A 20,622-nucleotide genomic window follows, 5' to 3' on the forward strand; every position below is an offset into this window, starting at 1 on the left:
GTTGGTCTGTCTGCAGGTTTAATCATCTGATAAAGTGGCTGCTTAGTAATATCTATTGTTCAGGTGGATGTCTGCATAAAATAAGGGAATTTATATATTAATGCTAATCAACAAGGTTAAGACAAGGTATGAATTCTTTCTCTTGATGCTAAAAGAGGAATTTTCACATTTTGCATGTTTTCATTAAGGTAAGAAGAAAAAAAAATAACCAGCTGTAAAATTATTTACCATTTAGTGTCCATATAAAGTCACAATCCTGACATTTAATCAGGGGGAAAAACAACAAATAAACAGAAATTTTGTGACATTTTAGGCAAAAAAAGCTGCAGTTTATCTCTCAAATGTACCATGGACTCTTACCTTCCTGGTCAGTGGCACCTCTATCGGCACGGGGACTACCTCCGCCAGCAAGCAGCCGTAAAACGCCGTCATGAAGGCAGCGGGGTCGTTGTTAGGGAACACCAGCGCCACCTGCAGGCAAGAAGAAGTGAACAACTGTTACTGGCAAATGACAGAAAGGTGGCGTTACTCTGGTTACAGAGAAGAGTACTGGGTTACGTCTGATCTGGAACAGATCAACATTCAGAGAGATTTTAGTCCAGAATGAGCCGTCAAGGTCACAGGAAGGTCAGGAAAAAATGGTAAAAGTAAAAGAAAATGTGCTCTGAGTCTGTTTTACGTCTGCAATGATGAGCAACGATGAGAGATGGAGGCGCCAGAGAAACAGAAGGTCGATGAGCGAGTCTTATCAGGAAAGAATAAAGTCAGAAACATCCAGTCAAAGTTCCTGCGTTGTTGTGTTTCATTCATTTAGCTCATTTTTCTGTTTTATGTCCTGCAACATTGGAATAAAACATCACCAGACACTTCATGAGAACATATGTAAAGATTAGAATAAAACAGGAGTATTTGCACGTCAAAGTCGATGAGTTGGAAACACACAGCGACTTGGCTGCCCCCTACTGGTAGGGAGGGTTTACCACAATGTCAGATGAAGAAAGCAGTCCTGCAGCCATCCTCTAAATACAGGGAAACTAGGGGTGGGAGAACCGAATCGAAAAATCGAATATCGGGATTTTTTTTTTTTTTTTACAACAAAAGAAATAGATTTTTTTAAAAATAAATAAAAATAATCCATTTAAAAAATTTTTAAATCATTTTTTATTGTTTTTATTAATCTTTTTACTTGTCTTCTTGGGAGTTATAGCAGCAGAATGATGATCTGGCTGCTGCGTTGTTTCCTAATTGAAAAAATAACGAGCAAAAAAAAAAAGTTTTATACATTCTTTTTTTGTTTTTTAATCCACAAAAATCAGCAATATCCAAGAATTGTGAGAATCGCAATTCAAATTGAATCGGCAGCCAAAAAAAATCGGAATCGCATCGAATCGGGACAAAAGCATGTCGTCACAGCTCTAATGGTAACCCTGCAGGACACCGTCACTCGAAGACCAGGACTGGGGATCCCTGCTCTAAATGCATGAAAACTGTCAGAATCTTCATCAAACAGGATGATGATGTGTTTTGACGTTATGATCACATCACCCCTGTGTTCGCTTCTCTGCATTGGTTTCCAGTTAGTTTTAGGAATCAGTACAAGATTTTATTGATTGTTTTTAAAGCCTTAAATGGTTTGGTTCCCTCGTAGTTGGCAGAGTTGTTGCATCAACATGCTCCAGCCAGGACTCCAAGGTCCCATTGGTCGGATTAATATCCAGGGGTGATAGAGCATTTTCCACTGCTGCTCCTAAGCTATAGAACAGCCTTCCCCTTCACATCAGAGTGGCTCAATCTGTCTCTGATTTTAAGTCTGTCCTTAAAACCCACTTCTTTGCGCCGGCATTTGGTCATACCTGAGCTTTTTCCCAGTATTTTAATTTTTACTTTTATTTTAGATTTTTATTTTGTCCAGATGTTTTTTGTTTTTTTTTAATGTGCAGTGTTTAATTTTAATTTGTGAGGTGTGTTGTTTGTTGTGTTATTGTTCAGCACTTTGGGCAGCTGCCACTGTAGAAATGTGCTATATCAATAAACTTGAGCTTTTTTGGTGGATTCATTTCACCGCCGTGACAAGACACATCAGCGCGCCCAAAATCAGCTTCTCACACAGTGATGATGCCAAACTCAGAATTTCAATATGGTTCGATAAAAAACACCCAATGATGTAGATATTCTAAATGTAAGGTTTATAAAACAGAGTGCCATTGGTTGGGGGAGGGGCAGACGGCGGCACACTGTGATCATTAAGATGAATAAACGAACCGTTCTTTCACGTTTTTCTCCCAAAGTTTCCCAGAACATCTGAAATCTGGCCACTTTTTCTTTATAAAGAGGCACTGGAGGGATCTGGAAACTTGCTAAATACAAGTTGGAAACACTAAAAAGTGGATCTACCAGGTAGCTGTGCAGGCGAGGGGCTGCCCGCTGCAGTGCCTGATGAAAATGGATAGAGATGAACTGTTTTCTGACATCAAACTGGCATTTAAGTATGGCTATCTATGCTGAATAATATGTAATTAGATACAACATTTCGGTATTTATTAGTATCTGAGAACTGATTTTTTTTTAAAGAAAGTGGATAAAAAAAGAGGATAAATCTGTTATTAATCATTTAGAGTCAAGTTTGCTGAGATGCTTCTCAACTCTGCATCTTCATGCAGCAACACTTTGTATGTTCTTTATGTTAAAACTGGATTTAGGAACATCTGCAGCAACTAACTCAAAGCGGCGTTGTTTCCTCAGGAAAATGCAGTTTCCTTTTAATAAGTTTGTTTATCAGTGAGAAAAATGAGTGAAAAGTGTCATTTAATTTCTATAAAATACACAGATAACTGTAGGTTGTGTGTCCGATGTGCACAGACACGTGGGTGAAAGTAAATCCCATTTTAAGGATGAATTAATTAGTCTGAACTGAGATGCTGCTGGAAATCCATCAATCCAGAACAGCAATATACAGTCTGGCTCATCAACATCAAGTAAAACAGATTCTATATGCACTATTTCTACAGCAGTCATCATATAAACACTTTTTCATGCATTTTTCATGTATTGTGCTCAGGTTTTTCTTGCATATAAGCTCATTTTAGTTATATTCACTGAGTGAAAAGAGCAATCAGACCCACAGGACATGAACATAACATGTTCCCAGATCATCGAGCGGCTCTTATCTCCTGATCCACCATTTGGATCCAGTTCGGTTCCAGCTGCACATTGTGATGTTAACGGTGAACCCTGCTTAAGTGCTGCTTAACAGCTTCTTGATACATCACTGAAGTGGATGTGTGTGCGTGCGAGCAGCATGGCGCTGAGCGGTAAGTGCACCTGAATGAACGACGGCAGCGTAATGATGCTCTAACAGGTCTAATATTGACATGTGCATGTTCCACTTAAGGTGCTGTGGTTTCCTCTGCAGATGAGAGCAGACGTCTCTGTGCATGGAGCTGTGCAGGATGAATCCAGAACAAAGGGAAAGGTGGGTTTTTAAGATCTGCAGAGGTGCTGGTGGTTCTGCAGAAACCGGCAGCTCCGCGTTACTAAACGTTTTCATGTGTGGCGAATGTGTTGTCGATGCCTGACGAAGCCTTGTGAGTGTCTTGCTTCAGCTTTTCCTGCAGCACAAATCAGGAAACTTTACTTCCGAGATCCTCATTAAAGGCAGAGTATGTAAGATTTCAAGGCGATTCCTTCCACCACCAGGTGGCAAACACCAGGTCGTGAGCAAAACCACAAAACTGCTACCTCCACAAACGACCACAGGTTGGCAGTAAAGAGCAAAACTGACCCCTCACCCCTCCTCCTTGCCAGCTCCAATGAGGGCAGGAATTGCTTGTGAGCTGTAGCTCAGAGCCGCTCTGCAATAAATGGGCTTATACTCCCCCTACTGGTGGAAAAAAAGTACTTTTCTTTTTTACTGGTCAGAAAATATTCAAGAAGTGTCTTTGTCATTAATTAAACTTGTAATTTAATAACGCATCAAATATGGACAGACTGGAACCTACATGTTTAAAAAAACTATCTAATTATGATTGTTGTTATTTTTTTAGTTAATTTATTTAGAAAATATTGAAAATCTTCCATACTCCACCTTTAAGTCCTAACAGGAGAGCAAAAAACGGACTTTACAAAACGACATCAAGAAAAAAAACGAGATCCTGGCGTAACAACCGACAACCTGGGACTGATGATGATTTCTGAGTGAATAATTCTGGGTTTTGTCGTGACCGTCTCACCTCCACACTTCCGTAAAGAAACTTAAGAAAACACCCGTTCAAGCTCTTGTTATGTTCAGCGGTGCAGAAGAATCCAACCGGGCTTGTCCACTGGAACAAGCACCGTATGATGGAAACGCAGATCTTCTCAGAGCCGAAGGGATTACAAGAGATAAGTTCGCCTTTTTATTTGGTGCTCCACAAAAACATAAGAAAATAAGCAGGAGGAAGAAGCAGGCATGCGGCTTTGGGTTAGCATGATGGTGATTAAATAAATATTAAATGTCTGATTGTCAAACCTTGGACAAGCTGGCTTGAAGCTTGAATTTCCCCTTGGGGATGAATAAAGTATCTCTGATTTGATTTGATCAACCTGAACGAACTGCGTGAACTAACGATGTTTTTCTGACGTGTTTACGCAGTGACCTTGGTTTTAAAGCAGCGCCGCCTGAAGGGTCGAAGAACACCGCGTTTAATATTAGCTTTCGGCTTTGCTACTCGTGGGCAAAGATTTCCCCACAATCTGAATCTTTTGATAACATTATGAGCTTTAAATGATGAAGTTCCTGAATTCTTGCAGTTGTACGCTGAGAAACGACCTTAAACCGTTGGACTGTTTGCAGTTGTTCATAAAGAAGTGGACCTGATCCATTCTTGCTTGTTGAACAACTGGGCCTTTCAGGAATGCTCCTTTTATACCCAACTATGGCACCCACCTGTTTCCTGTTAACCAGTTCACCTGTGGAATGACCCAAATGGGTTTTTTTTTTTTTAGCTTTCCTCACAGTCTTTCGTTGCCGCCGCCTCGGCGTTTTGGGACGTCTTACAGGCATCAAATTCAAAATGAGCTCATTTAAAAAAAATAAACAAAAAGCAATAAAATATATCAGTTATGTTAGTTTGAAAAGAATTTGCAAATCATAATTTATGTCCCAAATTCCTTGGAGTTGGATCGTTTCAAGTCAAATCACATCTGAAGGTTTTATCTGACCAGCCTGATTTCCTGAAACTGCATCTGGTTTGTTCTTCCACATAAAAACAACAAAAACCCCAACAAATCCCTCGTCACCTCTCAGTATGATTAAATCTCCTTCGCCTGCGAACGCGTCCTCATTAAAACCCCAGCCGTCAACAATGTGGATAAAACAGGACAATGATGTGTCTGTGTGCAGCCTGTTGGAGGCTGAGAAAAGCTCAGTGTGTAACTCACACCGAGCAGGAAGAGGGAAAAGAGAAGTCATAATTAAAACACACACCCTTGTGGCTGAAATTCTCCACATACTGACGCTCTGCCGGCTCCGTTTACTTTCCAGCTGAGCCGGAAACCCAGCTTAAAATAAAGATACCAGAGGAACGAGGAGGCGGGGAACGCAGAACGCCAGCGGTGTCGCATGGCAGCAGAAACATGTGGACCTGTTGCTGAACCTCGTTTCCAGTTCACTGTGATCATATTTTCACATGTGGGGGGGTGCGGAGGGCTGGCTGCGGGGCCCAGGGTGGGTAACGACCATGTGGAGGACTGCAAAGTTCCCAAAGAGCCAAAAGTCCAAAGCGATGATGTCAGTCCGGATGTTTCCATTTAAACCAGATGCAAAGATTTTAAAACACCAAAGTAAAAACAAGAGAAGAAGAGAAAGAAGCTCTTTCTGGGCTTAAAAAGTCCATGTTGGACTGAATCCAGGTTCCTATCCATCCATCCGGTCCGGGGTCGGGTTAGGGTCCACCTGGTCTCCAGCAACAGGAGCGATCTGCTGCACCAGCTCGGCTTTGGTCGGAAGCAAAGATCCACATCTTCAGGGAAAAACTGGAGATTAGGGCCGTGACGACACGCTTTTGTCCCGATTCCATTCCGATTTTTTTGGGTGCCGATTCGATTTCAATTGTGATTCTCACACTTCTTTGATATTGCTAATATTTGTAGATGAAAAACACAAAAAAATTGTATCAACTTTTTTTTTTTTTAATGTCATTTTTCTTGATTTCCATTAGAAAAAAAACAACCCAATAAGCCAGACCATCATTCTGCTGCTATAATGCCAAGAAGAAAAGTGAAAAGATCAATAAAAACAATAAAAATGACAAAAATTTTATAATGGATTATATTTATTTATTTGAAAAATTTTTTTTATTTATTTATTTTTTTTAAACAAAAGATCGATTTTAAATTTGTAAAGCAAAAAAATTCTGATTTTCGATTTCCCCACCCCTACTAGAGATGCTGTCAGAAAACCAACAAACAAAACAAGCCGTGGAAGGAGATGTTCACAAAGAGATCTGGAACATGGAGATGATTTCAGTTTCTTCTCTACAATCCTCATTATAAAAGAGAAAACCTCCAGCAGCAGCCTGAAGCGTTGATCCTGACGGCAGGATGGATCCATGTTGTCATGATGTTTCCAGCAGATTCTGATCCTACCATGTAAATGTGGAGCTGAACTGGAGACTCATCAGACCAGTTTCTCCATCTTCTATGTCCAGTTCTGGTGAGTCTGAGATGCTTCCTGTCAGGGTGTGTCGTGTTGCTTCCATATCAGCCAGTTTAAGCTCCACATATGTTCTGGCTAAAAAGATGAATAAATTCCACCTGAAGCTTCATTTTCTCATCGTTGTCCTGCATTTCTGTCCACTGACGTTTATCACCAAGCAGCAGGTTGCCATGGTGACTCCCATCTTGCAGAGTCATACACTGAGTGAAGCCCAGTTAAAACAGGATTTATGGTTTTTGGAAGCTGGTTATAATTTCCAGACTGCGTGTTTTGGAGTGACTGAACTACTCATCAGGATTTGGAGCCACCGCTCCATCGACCTCCACCTCATTCGAAGGGATGCAGAAATCTGTCAGACATTTTTACTAAAACATCCAAACACAACACGACATTTAAAGAAAACTTGTTCAGATCTTCTCCCACCAACAAAGCAACACGGCCGAGTCGATATGTCCATACTCTGAAGACGATACGTTGATATCAGCAGGTCAGAAATATCAGATACTTTTTGTGTACCACTCTGTTGATACAGAAACCATTTATTTTCACTTCTGAGAGTTTTGGGAATAAAATGAAATCCTGTCTTAAAACACATCTTTTCTCTTCGGCTTTTAATCAATTTCAGAGGCTGGTTATTTTATTTTATTTATTGTTTTCTACTCTTACAGCTTTATATTTTGTTTTTATTTTACTGATTCTACACACTTTAAATTGTCCTGTGTTTTAACTATTTTATGTGTGTGTGTGTGTGTGTGTGTGTGTGTGTGTGTGTGCGTGCAGCACTTTGGCCAATCTTGATTGCTTTTAAAGTGCTCTATAAATAAAGATGAGTTGAGTTGAATAAAACTGCATACATGGTCACATGATCACGCCAGCCTATCAGAGGTTGTGATGATGTTGCTGTGCGTGAAGATAAGGGTTTTTTGGGTTTTTTTTTTTAGATTTTTTCTGGTTAAATGCAGGTTATTATGCAATATGTTTGATTGTTTGATGTGTGTTTTATTATATCTGTCATTTTCTATTTAATAAATGTTAATAATTTTATAATCTCTAGTTGATTTATTTAACTTTTTACCTGATTTATTTCATAAAATGTTCATTTGTTTAATCATCCCAGCCATTTATTGTTGTTTTCAACACATTTCTTTCAGGTATTGAAGTTCTTGAGTTTTATTTTCTATTCCATGTTACTCTTGTCGTATAGACATTAATGCACAGTCGCGATCTTTCTTTAAGGGGAAAAAAAACATTGATATCCAGTATAGATATTGATGAAAAAGTACCAACTAATGGCATCATATCGACAGTAAAAATGTCGGTATCGCCCATTCCTGCCTTTATTTGTTGTTTGATGCAGAGGAAGTAACTCTGTGTCAACCCGAAGGTGTCACATGACCGAGGTCACATGACCGAGGTGTGGAGGGAAAACAGTGTTCCAGCAGGCTAAACAGATGCTCCTCCCCCCTGTTGGTTCATCTGTTAAGATCCGTATTGTTTTGTTTACTTATTTATTTCTAAGTTGTCGGTTTTAACATCTGTATGTGTTTTTATTTAGTTTATTCTAGTGTTATTATTTCAGCACTTCCCAAGTTTGACCTGGTGTTTGATTCATGTCTTCTTCATGGTTCATCAGCGGTTTCTTCCCACTCACCCGGTCTCCAGGCCTGACCAGCGGCTCCTGTTTGGTTCCCAGCTTGTGCAGCAGGTTGTACGCCACTTTCATACTTCTGGACCACAGTTTACCTGCAAACGGACAAAATGCTCGTCACACAACACAACAAAACCAGTTCAGGATGGTTCTGATGGAAAACAGGCCTGGTGAAAGTTATTTTCATGTGGAAACTTCCTGTGTGAGAGGATGACATCATGAAGACGTCGTTTGGAGCGGATCACACAGATTTCATGACGACTGCAGGATCATCAGATCCACGTCTCGTTAAACTTTACAGTCAGAGGATGAAACCGCAGTAGATCAGAGGAAGCAGACGGAGCCACCGCAGTGAATGGTTACGCACACGTTCATGGTCCTTTTACTCACTGCAACTGGTCCAGCTCCAGTCCTAAAGGGCTGCAACCCTGCAGGTTTTAGATGTCTCCCTGATCCAACGCACATGATTCAAACAGCTTGCTGGTATGTGGAGTGTAAACACGTTGAGCCGTTACTGTGATTCAGGTGCTGCAGCAGGAAACATCCAAACCTGAAGGACGCCCTGACTCAGACACAGCCCTCCACGTCCTCTGGATGAAAAATGATCTCCACCCGTCAAAATCTCTTTATTAGGCTCCTTAAACATGTTGGAGTCAATAAATATAGTCGGATCTTTCTGATGGGTTTCAGTTTGCCAGCCGGAGTCGGCTCTGCTCATTAAGGCCCAAACTCAAAACAATCAATTTCCTCCTTTCTCCCTCTTTTTTTTTTAATCTAATTCAGAGTGGCAGACGTGGATATTATGCATCAGCAATCCAGCATTGTTCTTCATGCTAAACAGTTTTTTTCTGTCCTTCTATTTCAGTGTTTGTCAGATTTAATGAACTGGAGGAAATGGGAGCTTTGGGATCAAATCAGACACAGAGAAACCAAATAAAAGGAAACTTTAAGCGTCTATTTCGGTCTAAATCACTCAGAGAGGGAACCTTATGGTTGCATTCAGAGTTTGGAGGAAATGCTCCTTTAAAGCAGAGTTTGCAGACAAGAAGCTGACCCAGAAGGATGATGAGCTGCAGAGAGAGACGACAGGACGTCCTGAGAGGAACTGCAGGCGTTTCCACGCCCACTGACGTCCACACCGTTTGATATTTAATCAGAAATGAGAGGAAATGAAAGAGATCCAGCTGCAGAACTCAGAATGGGTCATTCCACTCAGTAAATAAGATGTTTCTATAATAAGTTGACCTGAAACAAAACCCTGACTTTCAGTGTGATTCCAGCTGGAAGCAAAGCCTCCAGGCGAATCTTCCTCTCGTTTTCCACCTCCACGTTTCAGAGCGATGTGGATGCTGGTGCGTGTGCTGGGATACGCAAACGTCACGCTTCCAACAGCCATATGTTGTTGACTTCATCCTGAATCATCCAAACCTGCTGCCACGGAGATGAGTAATGCAGCAGCATCTGTTGGCGCCCACGAGCAAAGCGGTGCGTCAGCGGTGTCAGAATGGAAAGCTCCAACGGGATGTTTCCAGGAAATGAAGCTGTGAAGGCGCCGCGGCGTTTGGACTTCAGTTAGAGCGAATAAAAGGCATGAAGGGTTGGTTTGTTTAATCGTGAAGATGATGCCACTTCAGGAGTGAAGAGACAGAGAAGCTGTGAAGGCTGAGAAGGTGGAGGAACGACATCGTCTGGCCGACGTCGTTCAGAGATTCTAAACACACCAAACTCCAGCAGACGGACACGAATCACACGAAGAAAAGGAAGAGAAACTTTCTTTTATGACTAGAAGTTTCTCTCCAGGCAGCCATGAGAGGGTTATCTGCAGCGCAGCGTGAAGAGGGATGAGTTTAAGGACAGCAGGAGAAACCGGCGCCGTGGATTCACGGCGTCCTGCAGGAGCGACAGGAAGACAAAACAAGTTCGTCTTTGTGTGCCGACATCAAAGTGAAGACATGAGAGGAATGAGAGATAAAGGAGAGAGAGAAAGGTTGAGATTTAGATTCAGCACCGCACATCACACACACACACACACACACACACACACACACACACACACACACACACACACACACACACACACACCTGGCACGCAGATCCTCACCATGTTTTTGTCAGCGGCGGCCGACTCCTGAGTGCAGACTGGAGACATTTCACAGTCTGGTGAGCGTTCGTATCGCCTCCTCATCAACAGCAGAATCACTCCTCACATTTCAATTTGTTCAGCCACACACACACACACACACACACACACACACACACACACACACACACACACACACACACACACACACATACACACACACACACACACACACACACACCTGTTTGAAGGACGCTGCTGCTGTTCATCTTCATCTGAACTGAATTCCTGAAATAAATTCTAATCAACTCTCCTGAACGTTCTTGTTTTTATATGAACTGATGTTTTAGATATTTTTAATGGAAAAAAAATCACAGATTTTATTTCAGTTATCTGATTTAACCCCTAAAAGCCTGAATTTATTTATAATTATATAATTTTTTTTTTAAAAATTGCAGAAAACAACAAAAACATGCAGACTGGAATAATATAAACCACAATTAAATATTAAAATAATATATTGAATAAAATAATATAAATGTAATATGTATGAATCAAAACAAAATAAAAGTAAAATAATTAGAAAAAATTAAACAATTACATTAATAATAGAAGTTAAGGTGAAAAACCTGCTGGACTGCAGACAGAGTCCAATATCCCTGGAATAAGAGTCTGATGATTTTATAGATCCATTATGAGCTGCAAGCTGTGATGAAGGTGTAAATATGTTGAACTAATAAAATATGCAGAAAAAAGTTATTTTTTTAAGTTTACGTTGATTAAAAAAAACAAAAAAACAACAGACGTGTACGACACAATAAACTTTAGGTTAATACATTTTATTTAAAAACTATAAACTTGATCAATTTCATATAAAGTGTAAAAAACATATTTAAATTAGAAAATATTTTATTTTAGTAAAACATATTTAATAAGAAATATGAAGTAATATGAAGAAATAAATAAGAAGTATTTTGTATGTTTAGACATAATAGATGTAATATAAGATATATGTTTATTTAATTATTGCTGTGAAAATGTAAAGCCATATTTATCAGAACTTGTTTGTATAAAGAGAAATAAATGAGAAATAATGCAGAAAGTTAAAAAGTTTGCAGAATGAGCTTTTTATAAGCATGACGCCTTCAGAGACTCCAACACAAGTCGCTCAGCATGATTTCAGAAGCAAAAACAGTCAAATTCTCAAGTGGAAAAATCATGTTTTCTGTGCAGCTAAAACACCGTTTCCACACGTTGCTGGTGTGCTCGGCGCTCTGCCTGCTGCCGTGGGGGGGGTTGTGTTTACACAGCGGGCGCTACACGCCGACTGATGCTGCAGGTTTTCATCAGCCTGACGAAGCTGCAGAAAACCTGTTTTCTTGACTTGCATCCTAACAGGAATATTTTTAGGATTTATTTCTGTGAATTGGGAGTTAAATGTGCTGGTTGTGATGCTGGAATTTCCCTGCAGAAAGGGAACACGTGCTCACACAAGCCGGCAGATATGTGGGAATAAATTCATGTCTTCCGCTGCAGCAGATAAAGTTTATGTTTAAAAGTCACTCCTTCGTCTCACAAAGCAGGATTTATTAGAATAAACATGAAAAGTTGGATGCATTCACACGTTTGATGATAAAAATCAGACGTTACTCACCGTAGGTGAGCACGTAGAGCGGCTTGCCGTTGGTGTCCATGGTTGTCAGGCAGGGGGCCTTGGGGGAGATGGTGCCCCACCTCTGTAGGGCCGCCTCTAGAGACGGGGGCCAGTTGGTCACCACGCCCAGCTGCTCGCCCCTCATGGCAACCATCTGGGCCCCTTCGGCTTTGGGCTGGTTTGGGTCTGGCTGCTGGACTGCAGGTGGGAGAAGGAGACCAGAAACCAGAGTGAGACATGACATCGTTTCACATTTAGCATCTGAAACCGTTAACGTGGACAAGCATCGTATATTTTCTGTCCCACAGAGATTTTGATGGAAACACAACGGCGGACGTCGCTGGTGACACGGTCTGTCATCAAACCTGCAAACAACGTTCTGCCTTCACAGATAACCAGCAGAGAAACACATGGAGTTCCAGAAACTGTCTCTGAGCTAGCAGACCTCCGTTTCCACGGCCCCGCAGTGGAAACCGTGGAAACCGTTTCCGGCATAAACAATCTGCCTGCAAAGCACCAGGAAAACGTAGAAATGCCTCTTTTTTTATTCTTTATTCGTTATTTTTTATTAAGTTACCTGATAAATAATAAGTATTAAAGACATTATAACGAAAACATTCCACACGGTTTTTTTTCCATGTCGTTATGAAAGATTTATGTCCTCCGTGGGAGACGGCAGCCTTGGACCTCCAGGTTATGGACTGGTTTAGACCAACACAATATTAATAAACAATAAGTTTTATCCTAAACTTCACAATGTCTAATAGCATTTTCAGGAAAGCAGATATTCTTACTGAATGAAACGGGTTCAACCTGAGGAAGGTTTTTCATTTTTAATAATACAGAAGGCAAATCTCTGAAAGAAGGTTATTAATATTTCTTTCTGCCAAAAAAAGCCAACATGCAAAATGAAGCGTTTCGTTCAGTCTTTAAGCGACTGCAGCAAACTATTAGAAAAAAAAACCTTAAAAGGAGCTTGGAAGTGCCAGAACTACCTTCAGTTAAGTAAAGACAGAAGAGAAAATCAGCTTTTGGAGCCAAAAGGAAAAAAAGAAAATCAGAAATTTTGGCGTCGGCCTCGACTCAGACTGATTTCAGCATCACATGAAGACAGATGTGAAGTTAGCTTTTATCACATCTGGCAGGTTAAAGTGAGGATGGGCGATACCAACATTTTTCCTGTCGATACAATATGAAACTTTTTCATCCATAGTTTTGTAAAGCTAAAGGAAAAATGCAACTGTACGATCAATACTTTAAAAAATGCTTTTAAAACATAAATGATACAGATGAGTAGATTTAACAACAAAAAAAAAAAAGATAAAAATCAAAGATGAAATAATCAAACACAAAGTCATGCACATCATGCACAAACAGTGAAATGACTTAATAAGTAGAATTAATATGGTAAATATGAAAATCCGGAGCATTAACCTGAACTAAAGCATCATCACTTCCAGCAGCAGCTTCATTAAGACAAGACCTGATCGGCTGCCGTCATCATGTGACACATTAAGAGTAAACTTTATTTTACGGCCTAAAACTCTGAGAAGTGACAAATGACATGATCTGTAGCAGCAGACTGTCTCTCCTAACTTAAAAAAAGTATAAAATCCGATATTTTGCTGGCAGATATCGAAGTATCGATTCGGCCATCCTGAGATTAAAGAACTGATGACTCAGCAGGATTTCTGCATTTATCTTTATCAGACCAGACGACTGGAACGCTGTCCGTACAGGTCTCCCTAAAGTCCATCAGACAGATGCAGATAGTCCAGAACGCTGCTGATCCAGTCCTCACTCAGACCAGGAAACTGGATCATCCAGTCCAGTCCTCAGAGCTTCATACTGGTTTCTGAACCTGCTGTTGGTTTATAAAGCGCTCAGAACTGAGATCCATTCAGGATCATCTGGTTTGTTATAAACCAACCGGATCCCTCAGGGCATCAGGATCAGGTCTACAGTCTGTTCCCAGACTCAGGGTTCCGGTTTTCTGCTCCTCACATAAGGAAGAAACTTCCAGAAAGCTGCAGGTCTGCTGGAACTCTCAGCTGCTTTAACTAAAGGTTAAATCGGTTTATTTATCTGCTTAATTTGAGCAGTTTCTCTTCTGCTTCCTGCTCCTCGCTGTGATGCTTCTCATCTTTTATGGAAAAAATTGTCTCATACATGAAATATGATATACAAACAAACGTATTAAATGTTGGCGGTGAGTGTAATTCAGGAAATTCAGTATGGTTGCTTCATACAATCCACACAGGAGCGTTAAAAGCAGTCTTCAATGATTTATTTAAATCTGCCATCAAATGTCTTCAGAACAGTGTTTTTTATATTTTTGTTAACAATTATAGCAGGATGCTAGAACTTATTATGAGAGAGAAAAAGAATTGCTCCTCAGATATAATAATAACACAGAATGTTTAAACAAACGGCCATGCTCGTGTTAGTAATGATAATAAATTCCCTCATATCATCACTCCTCTGACTCACAGGCAAATTATACAAAACACCAAATAAACTACTGTAGTCATGAATTTTAATGATACACTGAGTCAAAACGAATCTTTACTGCATTTGCTATTCAAGCTTAAATTATAGATCATCTTCTGGAGCTTTTGATACTGAACACAAAAGGGAAGCTTGATTAGTGAGTCTGCTGTGTCCCGGCAGCAGCGAGGGAAGATGGCTGACGGAGATTTGCCTGAAAAAAATGTTTTTTTTTGGGGTTTTTTTTAGCAGCTTGTGGATTTTTACCTAAATTCAACAACAAGTCTAAAACCGCGAGAAAAGAACTCAGATTTTAGCATCTGAAGCTGAAGGGAATCGTCCCAAAGCTGCAACTAAGAGAGATTTAACGAAAGGTCGGACTTTAATTACAAAAAAAATTTAACATGTTAAAAAATTATGCAGAAAGTGTTTAAGTGCTGAATTTGCTGGTGGTGGATACACAGACGTGCACGTCAGGGTTAGCGTGACTTTAGCGCTACATTCTGCGACTTTTCAGACAACTCTAATGACTTAGCTGCTTTGGCAAGTTTCAAGACCCTGCTAGCGATTTTAAAAAAGAGACTTACAACAATTCAAGTGACTTTCACTCCCAACTAAGAGTGGGAATTTAACGCATTAATTATAATTATTATTTACGAAAAAATTAATGCGTTAAAAAAATTAAACACATTTGAATTACAGTTTGTGTTCTGAAAAACGCGTAACGTTTGTCACTGTACAACTTCGTAGTCACGTATAAAGTTATGGACTTTAGCACTATATTTAGCGACTTTTCAGACCCCTTCTGGTGACTCACTTTTACAAAAGCGACTTCCAACAAGAAGAAAGTTTTTCCCAACCTAAAGGCGGGACATGAATCATTTAATTACGGCTAATTATTTACTTTAAAAAATCGACTTGTTAAAAAAGAAAGCAATTATTAGTAGTTTGCGTTCCAAACAACGCAGAAAATTTGTCAGTGCAGGATATCCTGGTAACTATTGCACGGATTTAAAAATACACACATTACACAGAAGAAAAAATACACATATCTGGCGAGTTTTAAGACTCCTCTTAAAAAAAAAAAAAGCGACCAACAAGTCAAGCGACGTCCACTTTGAACTAAGGATAGGATTTAATGCATTATTATGAATATTAATTACAAAATAAATAATGCATTAAAAAACGAAACATTTAAATTACCATTCATCTTCTACACAACGGCAACGAATAGACTGGTTTACACGTCAGAGCTTTCTTAAAAACTTAGCGACTTGTATTTAGCAATATTTTCAGACCCTTTCTAGTGACTCGTTTTTTTTTGTTTTTTTTTTAAAAAGTGACTACCAACAATAAAGTCAAACGACTTTTTTTCTTCACATTGAGGGGGGATTTTAACACATTAATTATGATTAATTCATCACAAAATAAAAAGCCTAAAACAGGATGTTGGTGCTCCAAACAAGGTGGAACATTTGTCGGTGCCAGGTTTCCTGGTAACGATTACACTGACGCACATATTACAAATGGAACTAATAACTCAACTTTATTTATAAAGGCCGTTAAAACAACCAGGGCTGAAACATAGTGCTGTACACAATCAGTCAAAATAACAACAGAATTAAACTGTTAAAAAGCAAACAAATAACACAATAAAACAACAGGTCATACAATAGTGCAAATAGAAAGCTTTCAGACTCCTCTGGGACTCCATGGAGTGTCCAAATGTGCACCCTATTCCCTACAGAGAGCCCTACATGGAGCTCACGCTGTTTTCCAAGAGTGTCTCAATGTCCACAGAGAAAAAAGTAGTGCACTCAAAATTACCCACAATGCATCTTGAAAAGCAGTGAGCATTCATGGTCACTAGACGAGTAAATATAGACCACAATGCATTGCAGGCAGGAGCCCAAAGCGCCGCAAGTGAAACGTCAAAGCTGGTTCAGAAAAAACTACAGATAATTAATTTTATATCATTTGTTGAATAAATATGCAACAAAGAAAGAATAAAATACAATATAAGAAAACACATTTTTTTCCACACAAGTTTGGAATAAATTTGGAACGACGCGTGGTGGTTGCCGTGGTGACAGTTGATAGTCACGTGATCTGCGACGAGGCGAAAATAGTCAGCTTTCCGTCCGACTCGCCAACAGATTAGAGCACCATGTAGTGTACGATATAGTGTAGCCTTGTGCAGGGAAGGAGGGGTTAGGGATTAGGGTGGACATTCAGACCATCTTTCAACAAACTTCTGACAAGTCCAGCGACTTTTTTAACCCTTTAAGCAGAAAGTTTTATTACACAAAATCTAATAAAACCAGACAATATTAAAAAGACTGTTTTTTTAAAAAACATGTATGAGCGTAAAATCACGTTTTTACCTTCCAGTAGCTCCTCGAAATCATCGACAAAAAACTCTCGTAAGGGCGGCCGCTTGGGTCTCTTCAGAGTGTTGACGAGTTGCTGTATCTTGGCTGAGACTCTGCTGCTGACTGGAACACCTGCAGATCACAGAAAACACATCCTAACTTCTGATTCCATTTCACAGGCACAAACTTTACGCCTCCTCTCTGACACAAAAACATCCCCGAGGTTTTAACGTCGGCATCTAATTGGCTGGAAGGGAGCGATCAGCGGACCTGACACTCAACGTGGCATACGAGATGAGACGAGGGCTCAAATTGCTCCTTCATTTTAAAACCAGCCGTCACAGAGCGCTGCGCCGTGACACGGAGAAGTGGAAACGAAGACAAAGTGCTCAGATTGGGATTTAAATACATTTCTGACAGACTTGGTTTGAGCTTCAGGGTGGAAAATATAAACATGTGACTCACTTCTGGCTTTTAGTTCTGGTGAAAAGACGTCTTTCTAAATCATCAGAATGAGACGAAATATTTCAATTAACTTTATTCATGTTTAGGAGTTAATAACAAGATGAATAAATCCGTCGTTGTGAGGAAAGGTTTGTCCAATCCCCCTGGATTCTTCTGGAACATTCATTTACTGGAACACAGTTCTGCTGTTTTATATTTTACCTGAATGTTTCCATGTGTGAACAGAAATGAAAGGAAATATGAGGCGAAAACAGCAAGTTTTAAAATGAATATTTTATCTTAGCAGCTTTATTTTTTTAACAGTCTAATGGGCTCGACACGCGGCTGGGAGCTACTAATCCTTTCATTTTCAGGAATCGCTGCCGTCCTCCAGCCGAGCGACAGGCGACATGTCCTCGATCACGAAGACATGCACACGGGGGTCTGCGATGCAACACAAGAAGGTGAAAAATGAGCTACTTTTGTCGCCGTCACATGACACTACAGCCAATCAGTGTCATTATATGTTTTCTGTTGTGTCTTTAGTTCTAGTTTCCTGTTTTATTTTGTAGTTTTCCTTGTTTAGCTGCCTTGTGTCTTATTTCCTGTTCAGTAGATTCACCTGGACTCATTAGTAAAGTCATTCCACCTGTGTCTTGTTCCGATCCCGTGTGTTTATGCTACTTGGTTTCTGTTATCCGTTGCTGGTTCATTTGTTAGCGCCGTGCGTTAGCTTCATGTGCTTGTGTTTTTTAGTCTCCCTGCCTGAGTTTAGCCGTCCAGGTTTCTGTTTAGTTTATTAAAACTCATCATCTGCCTCCTGCCATTCTGTCTCTGCATTCTGGTCCACACCTCCACCGCAACCGTGACAGTCAGGAAGGGTTTCAGTGATCAAGTAGAAGGTAAGTTTAACTGGTCGGCCATCAGATGATGACATTCACCAGGATGCTTGATTGTTTTTATAACAGTTTGAACTAGGTCTCTTCGATTATGACAAAAATTATAATCACGAATATTTTGACTGAAATTGAGATCTCGATTATTTACCACAATTATCCAATATTTTTGAACAACGCTGCGCGTCGTGGTGTTCTAGACTCCGTGCCGTGCATTATAACCTTCTAATGTACGGTTCTGAGTTGTTTAATCCGCTTTTACCACTTATATAGGAACTATTTTACGTTGGCCTGGATGTACGTTTTATACCAAACAACCGCTGTCAGGCTGCAGCGCGTTTCTCTCATCCACCTGTTAAAAGACGGCTGATCTGAACCAGCTGGTTAACGCGTTGCTATGGTAACCCCCCCTTAACGGTGGGATATTACAGTGTTTAACTGGCCGAACTATGTATAGGAAAATAATGCAGCCAGTTGTCACAGACAATGGTATAAACTATGTTTAGGTGAACTTCCACAACCTACTGCAGTTATTCTACATTGACCTGCAGCCGGAGCCGACTGAGACTGGCCGCCTGGGAGTGCTTTAGGACGGGAGAGGCTCCCGCTGCTCCTTCCTTACAGTAACTGCAGAACAACATGTGCCTTCAAGTCAGTCGCCAAAACACCAGAAAAGTCTCTAATAACTCCAGTAAAAGTTGCTAGATTTGTCGCTTTTAACAAAAAAAAAGTCTCCAGATTTAGCGAGAAAGTCTCCAAGTTGGCAACAGTGTCTGAATGAAAGCAAAGCGGCTGTGGGAGGAGTTTACAGCACAGCGCTGCAACGCCAGAGACGCTCGATTAGCAGCTGAAGACAGCAGGAGAGGAAACTGCAGAGGAAAATAATCACACCCTTTTATTTTTATCATTGTTGGAAACCCAGATTGTAGTGAGATTAAAATCTGATTCATCGCCCAGTCCTAGGCTGAACCCAGGTTACGGGAAGATTTCTGTCAATCTGAGCAGAATTCCCTCCAGCATCAGAACCAATCGCTTTTCTTGGATAACAGTGACCAGAGAGTGTGATGCACGACACTGTCGCTGCTGTTTGTCGTGTCCCGTGTGTTGGTTTTCACCTGGCTGGGCATGGAATCTGTCGCTGTCATGTGTCGCCCCCCAGATTTCTCCGGTGTGACGTTAAGCTGCTTTTTGTCCCGTTCTCCTTCCAGATGATCCCACACCACTTCAGTCACGATGAGGTCTGGGTTCTGGGAGGATCCATCCCTCCATCTCACCTGTTGCCACCGAGTCCACTTCTTGTGTCACGTGACCTCAGCTCTTTCGCTGAACGGCTTCTTTACAGCCATGTTTCCATGGAAACATGATGCAGCTTCAGCCTACAGTAGGCGAATCAGCTGAAGGTTCAGATGTGTTTCTCAGGTTCTGTTTCAGGTTTTTGCAGAATTTCCAGCTAACAGTTTCAGGAATCACCTTGTTGCTGCTAAAGTCCAGCTTTCTGTCTGTCAAACTGCTGGATCTTTTCTGGTTTTCACAGATGAAACTCCAGAAATGATGTGTTTATGTTACAGGTTGCTGGAAGGTCCTGCCTGACACCGGTTCTTTCTGCGATGTGTCGACACCTTTTCTGTGGCAGGCCCAAAACTTTGGAACAATCTCCCTTTGCACATACAAGCTGCGACTTCTGTTAACAGTTTTAAGTCTTACAACGTATTTCTTTGCACAAGTGTTCAACTCAGACGAACAGAGACTCTTTATTAACTTAAGTCCAAATTGTTTCCTGATTTTTAAATTCGTGGTTACAATACTGTATTACTGTACTGTTTTCTGTGTGTTCTTTTATATTGTGCAGTACTTTGGGAGCAGTGTTACTGTTTGGAAATGTGCTGTATAAATAAAGTTGACACAACTCTGGCTCATCTGAGTTTGGATAATTCCCTTTAAAAATAGAAAAAAAAAAGGTTTGATAAGCTACGCTTTTTAAACATCATAAGTTGTAGCAGTAAAGCAAAAAGCAGAGAGCTGTGACAGATCAGCTGGATGTGGAGCAAGCAGACAGAAAAGTGAATGAAAGTTGAAATCCTCAGAAATCCAGAGAGAAACATGCTGTGATATAAACTGCTTTAACTAAAGCTGATCCCACTGTGAGATGCACAATAAAACCACTAATAATTCCCACAAAATCCTCTCCGATTTGTTTGGTCTCTTTCAGCCAAACATCCCAGTAAAGCTCTGGCGGCGGATCTGCTGAGCGGCGTTCAACGTCTCGGAGGACGGAGGCATCGATCGCAGCGGTGATGACCGACTTTCATCTGCTGCAGCTTCAAATCCCTCCAGAGGAGGAATGATT

General features: G+C 40.5%; 1 protein-coding gene across 5 annotated transcripts in view; it reads right to left on the reverse strand.

The window, feature by feature from the left end:
* The window catches only part of LOC306758158 (disco-interacting protein 2 homolog C), a 247,177-nt gene that overhangs the window by 53,388 nt on the left and 173,167 nt on the right, over positions 1-20,622 (reverse strand). For all 5 annotated transcript variants that reach the window (XM_079243381.1, XM_079243379.1, XM_079243380.1 and 2 more), the window contains exons 7-10: positions 16,948-17,067; positions 12,077-12,274; positions 8,346-8,437; positions 361-471 (exon numbers count right to left, since the gene is read on the reverse strand). In XM_079243381.1, coding sequence (XP_079099507.1) covers positions 361-471; positions 8,346-8,437; positions 12,077-12,274; positions 16,948-17,067 — 521 coding nt within the window. The remainder of the gene's footprint in view (positions 1-360; positions 472-8,345; positions 8,438-12,076; positions 12,275-16,947; positions 17,068-20,622) is intronic.

The sequence above is a fragment of the Telmatherina bonti genome (assembly GCF_933228915.1).
Source record: "Telmatherina bonti genome assembly, chromosome: 7".
Taxonomy (NCBI): domain Eukaryota; kingdom Metazoa; phylum Chordata; class Actinopteri; order Atheriniformes; family Telmatherinidae; genus Telmatherina; species Telmatherina bonti.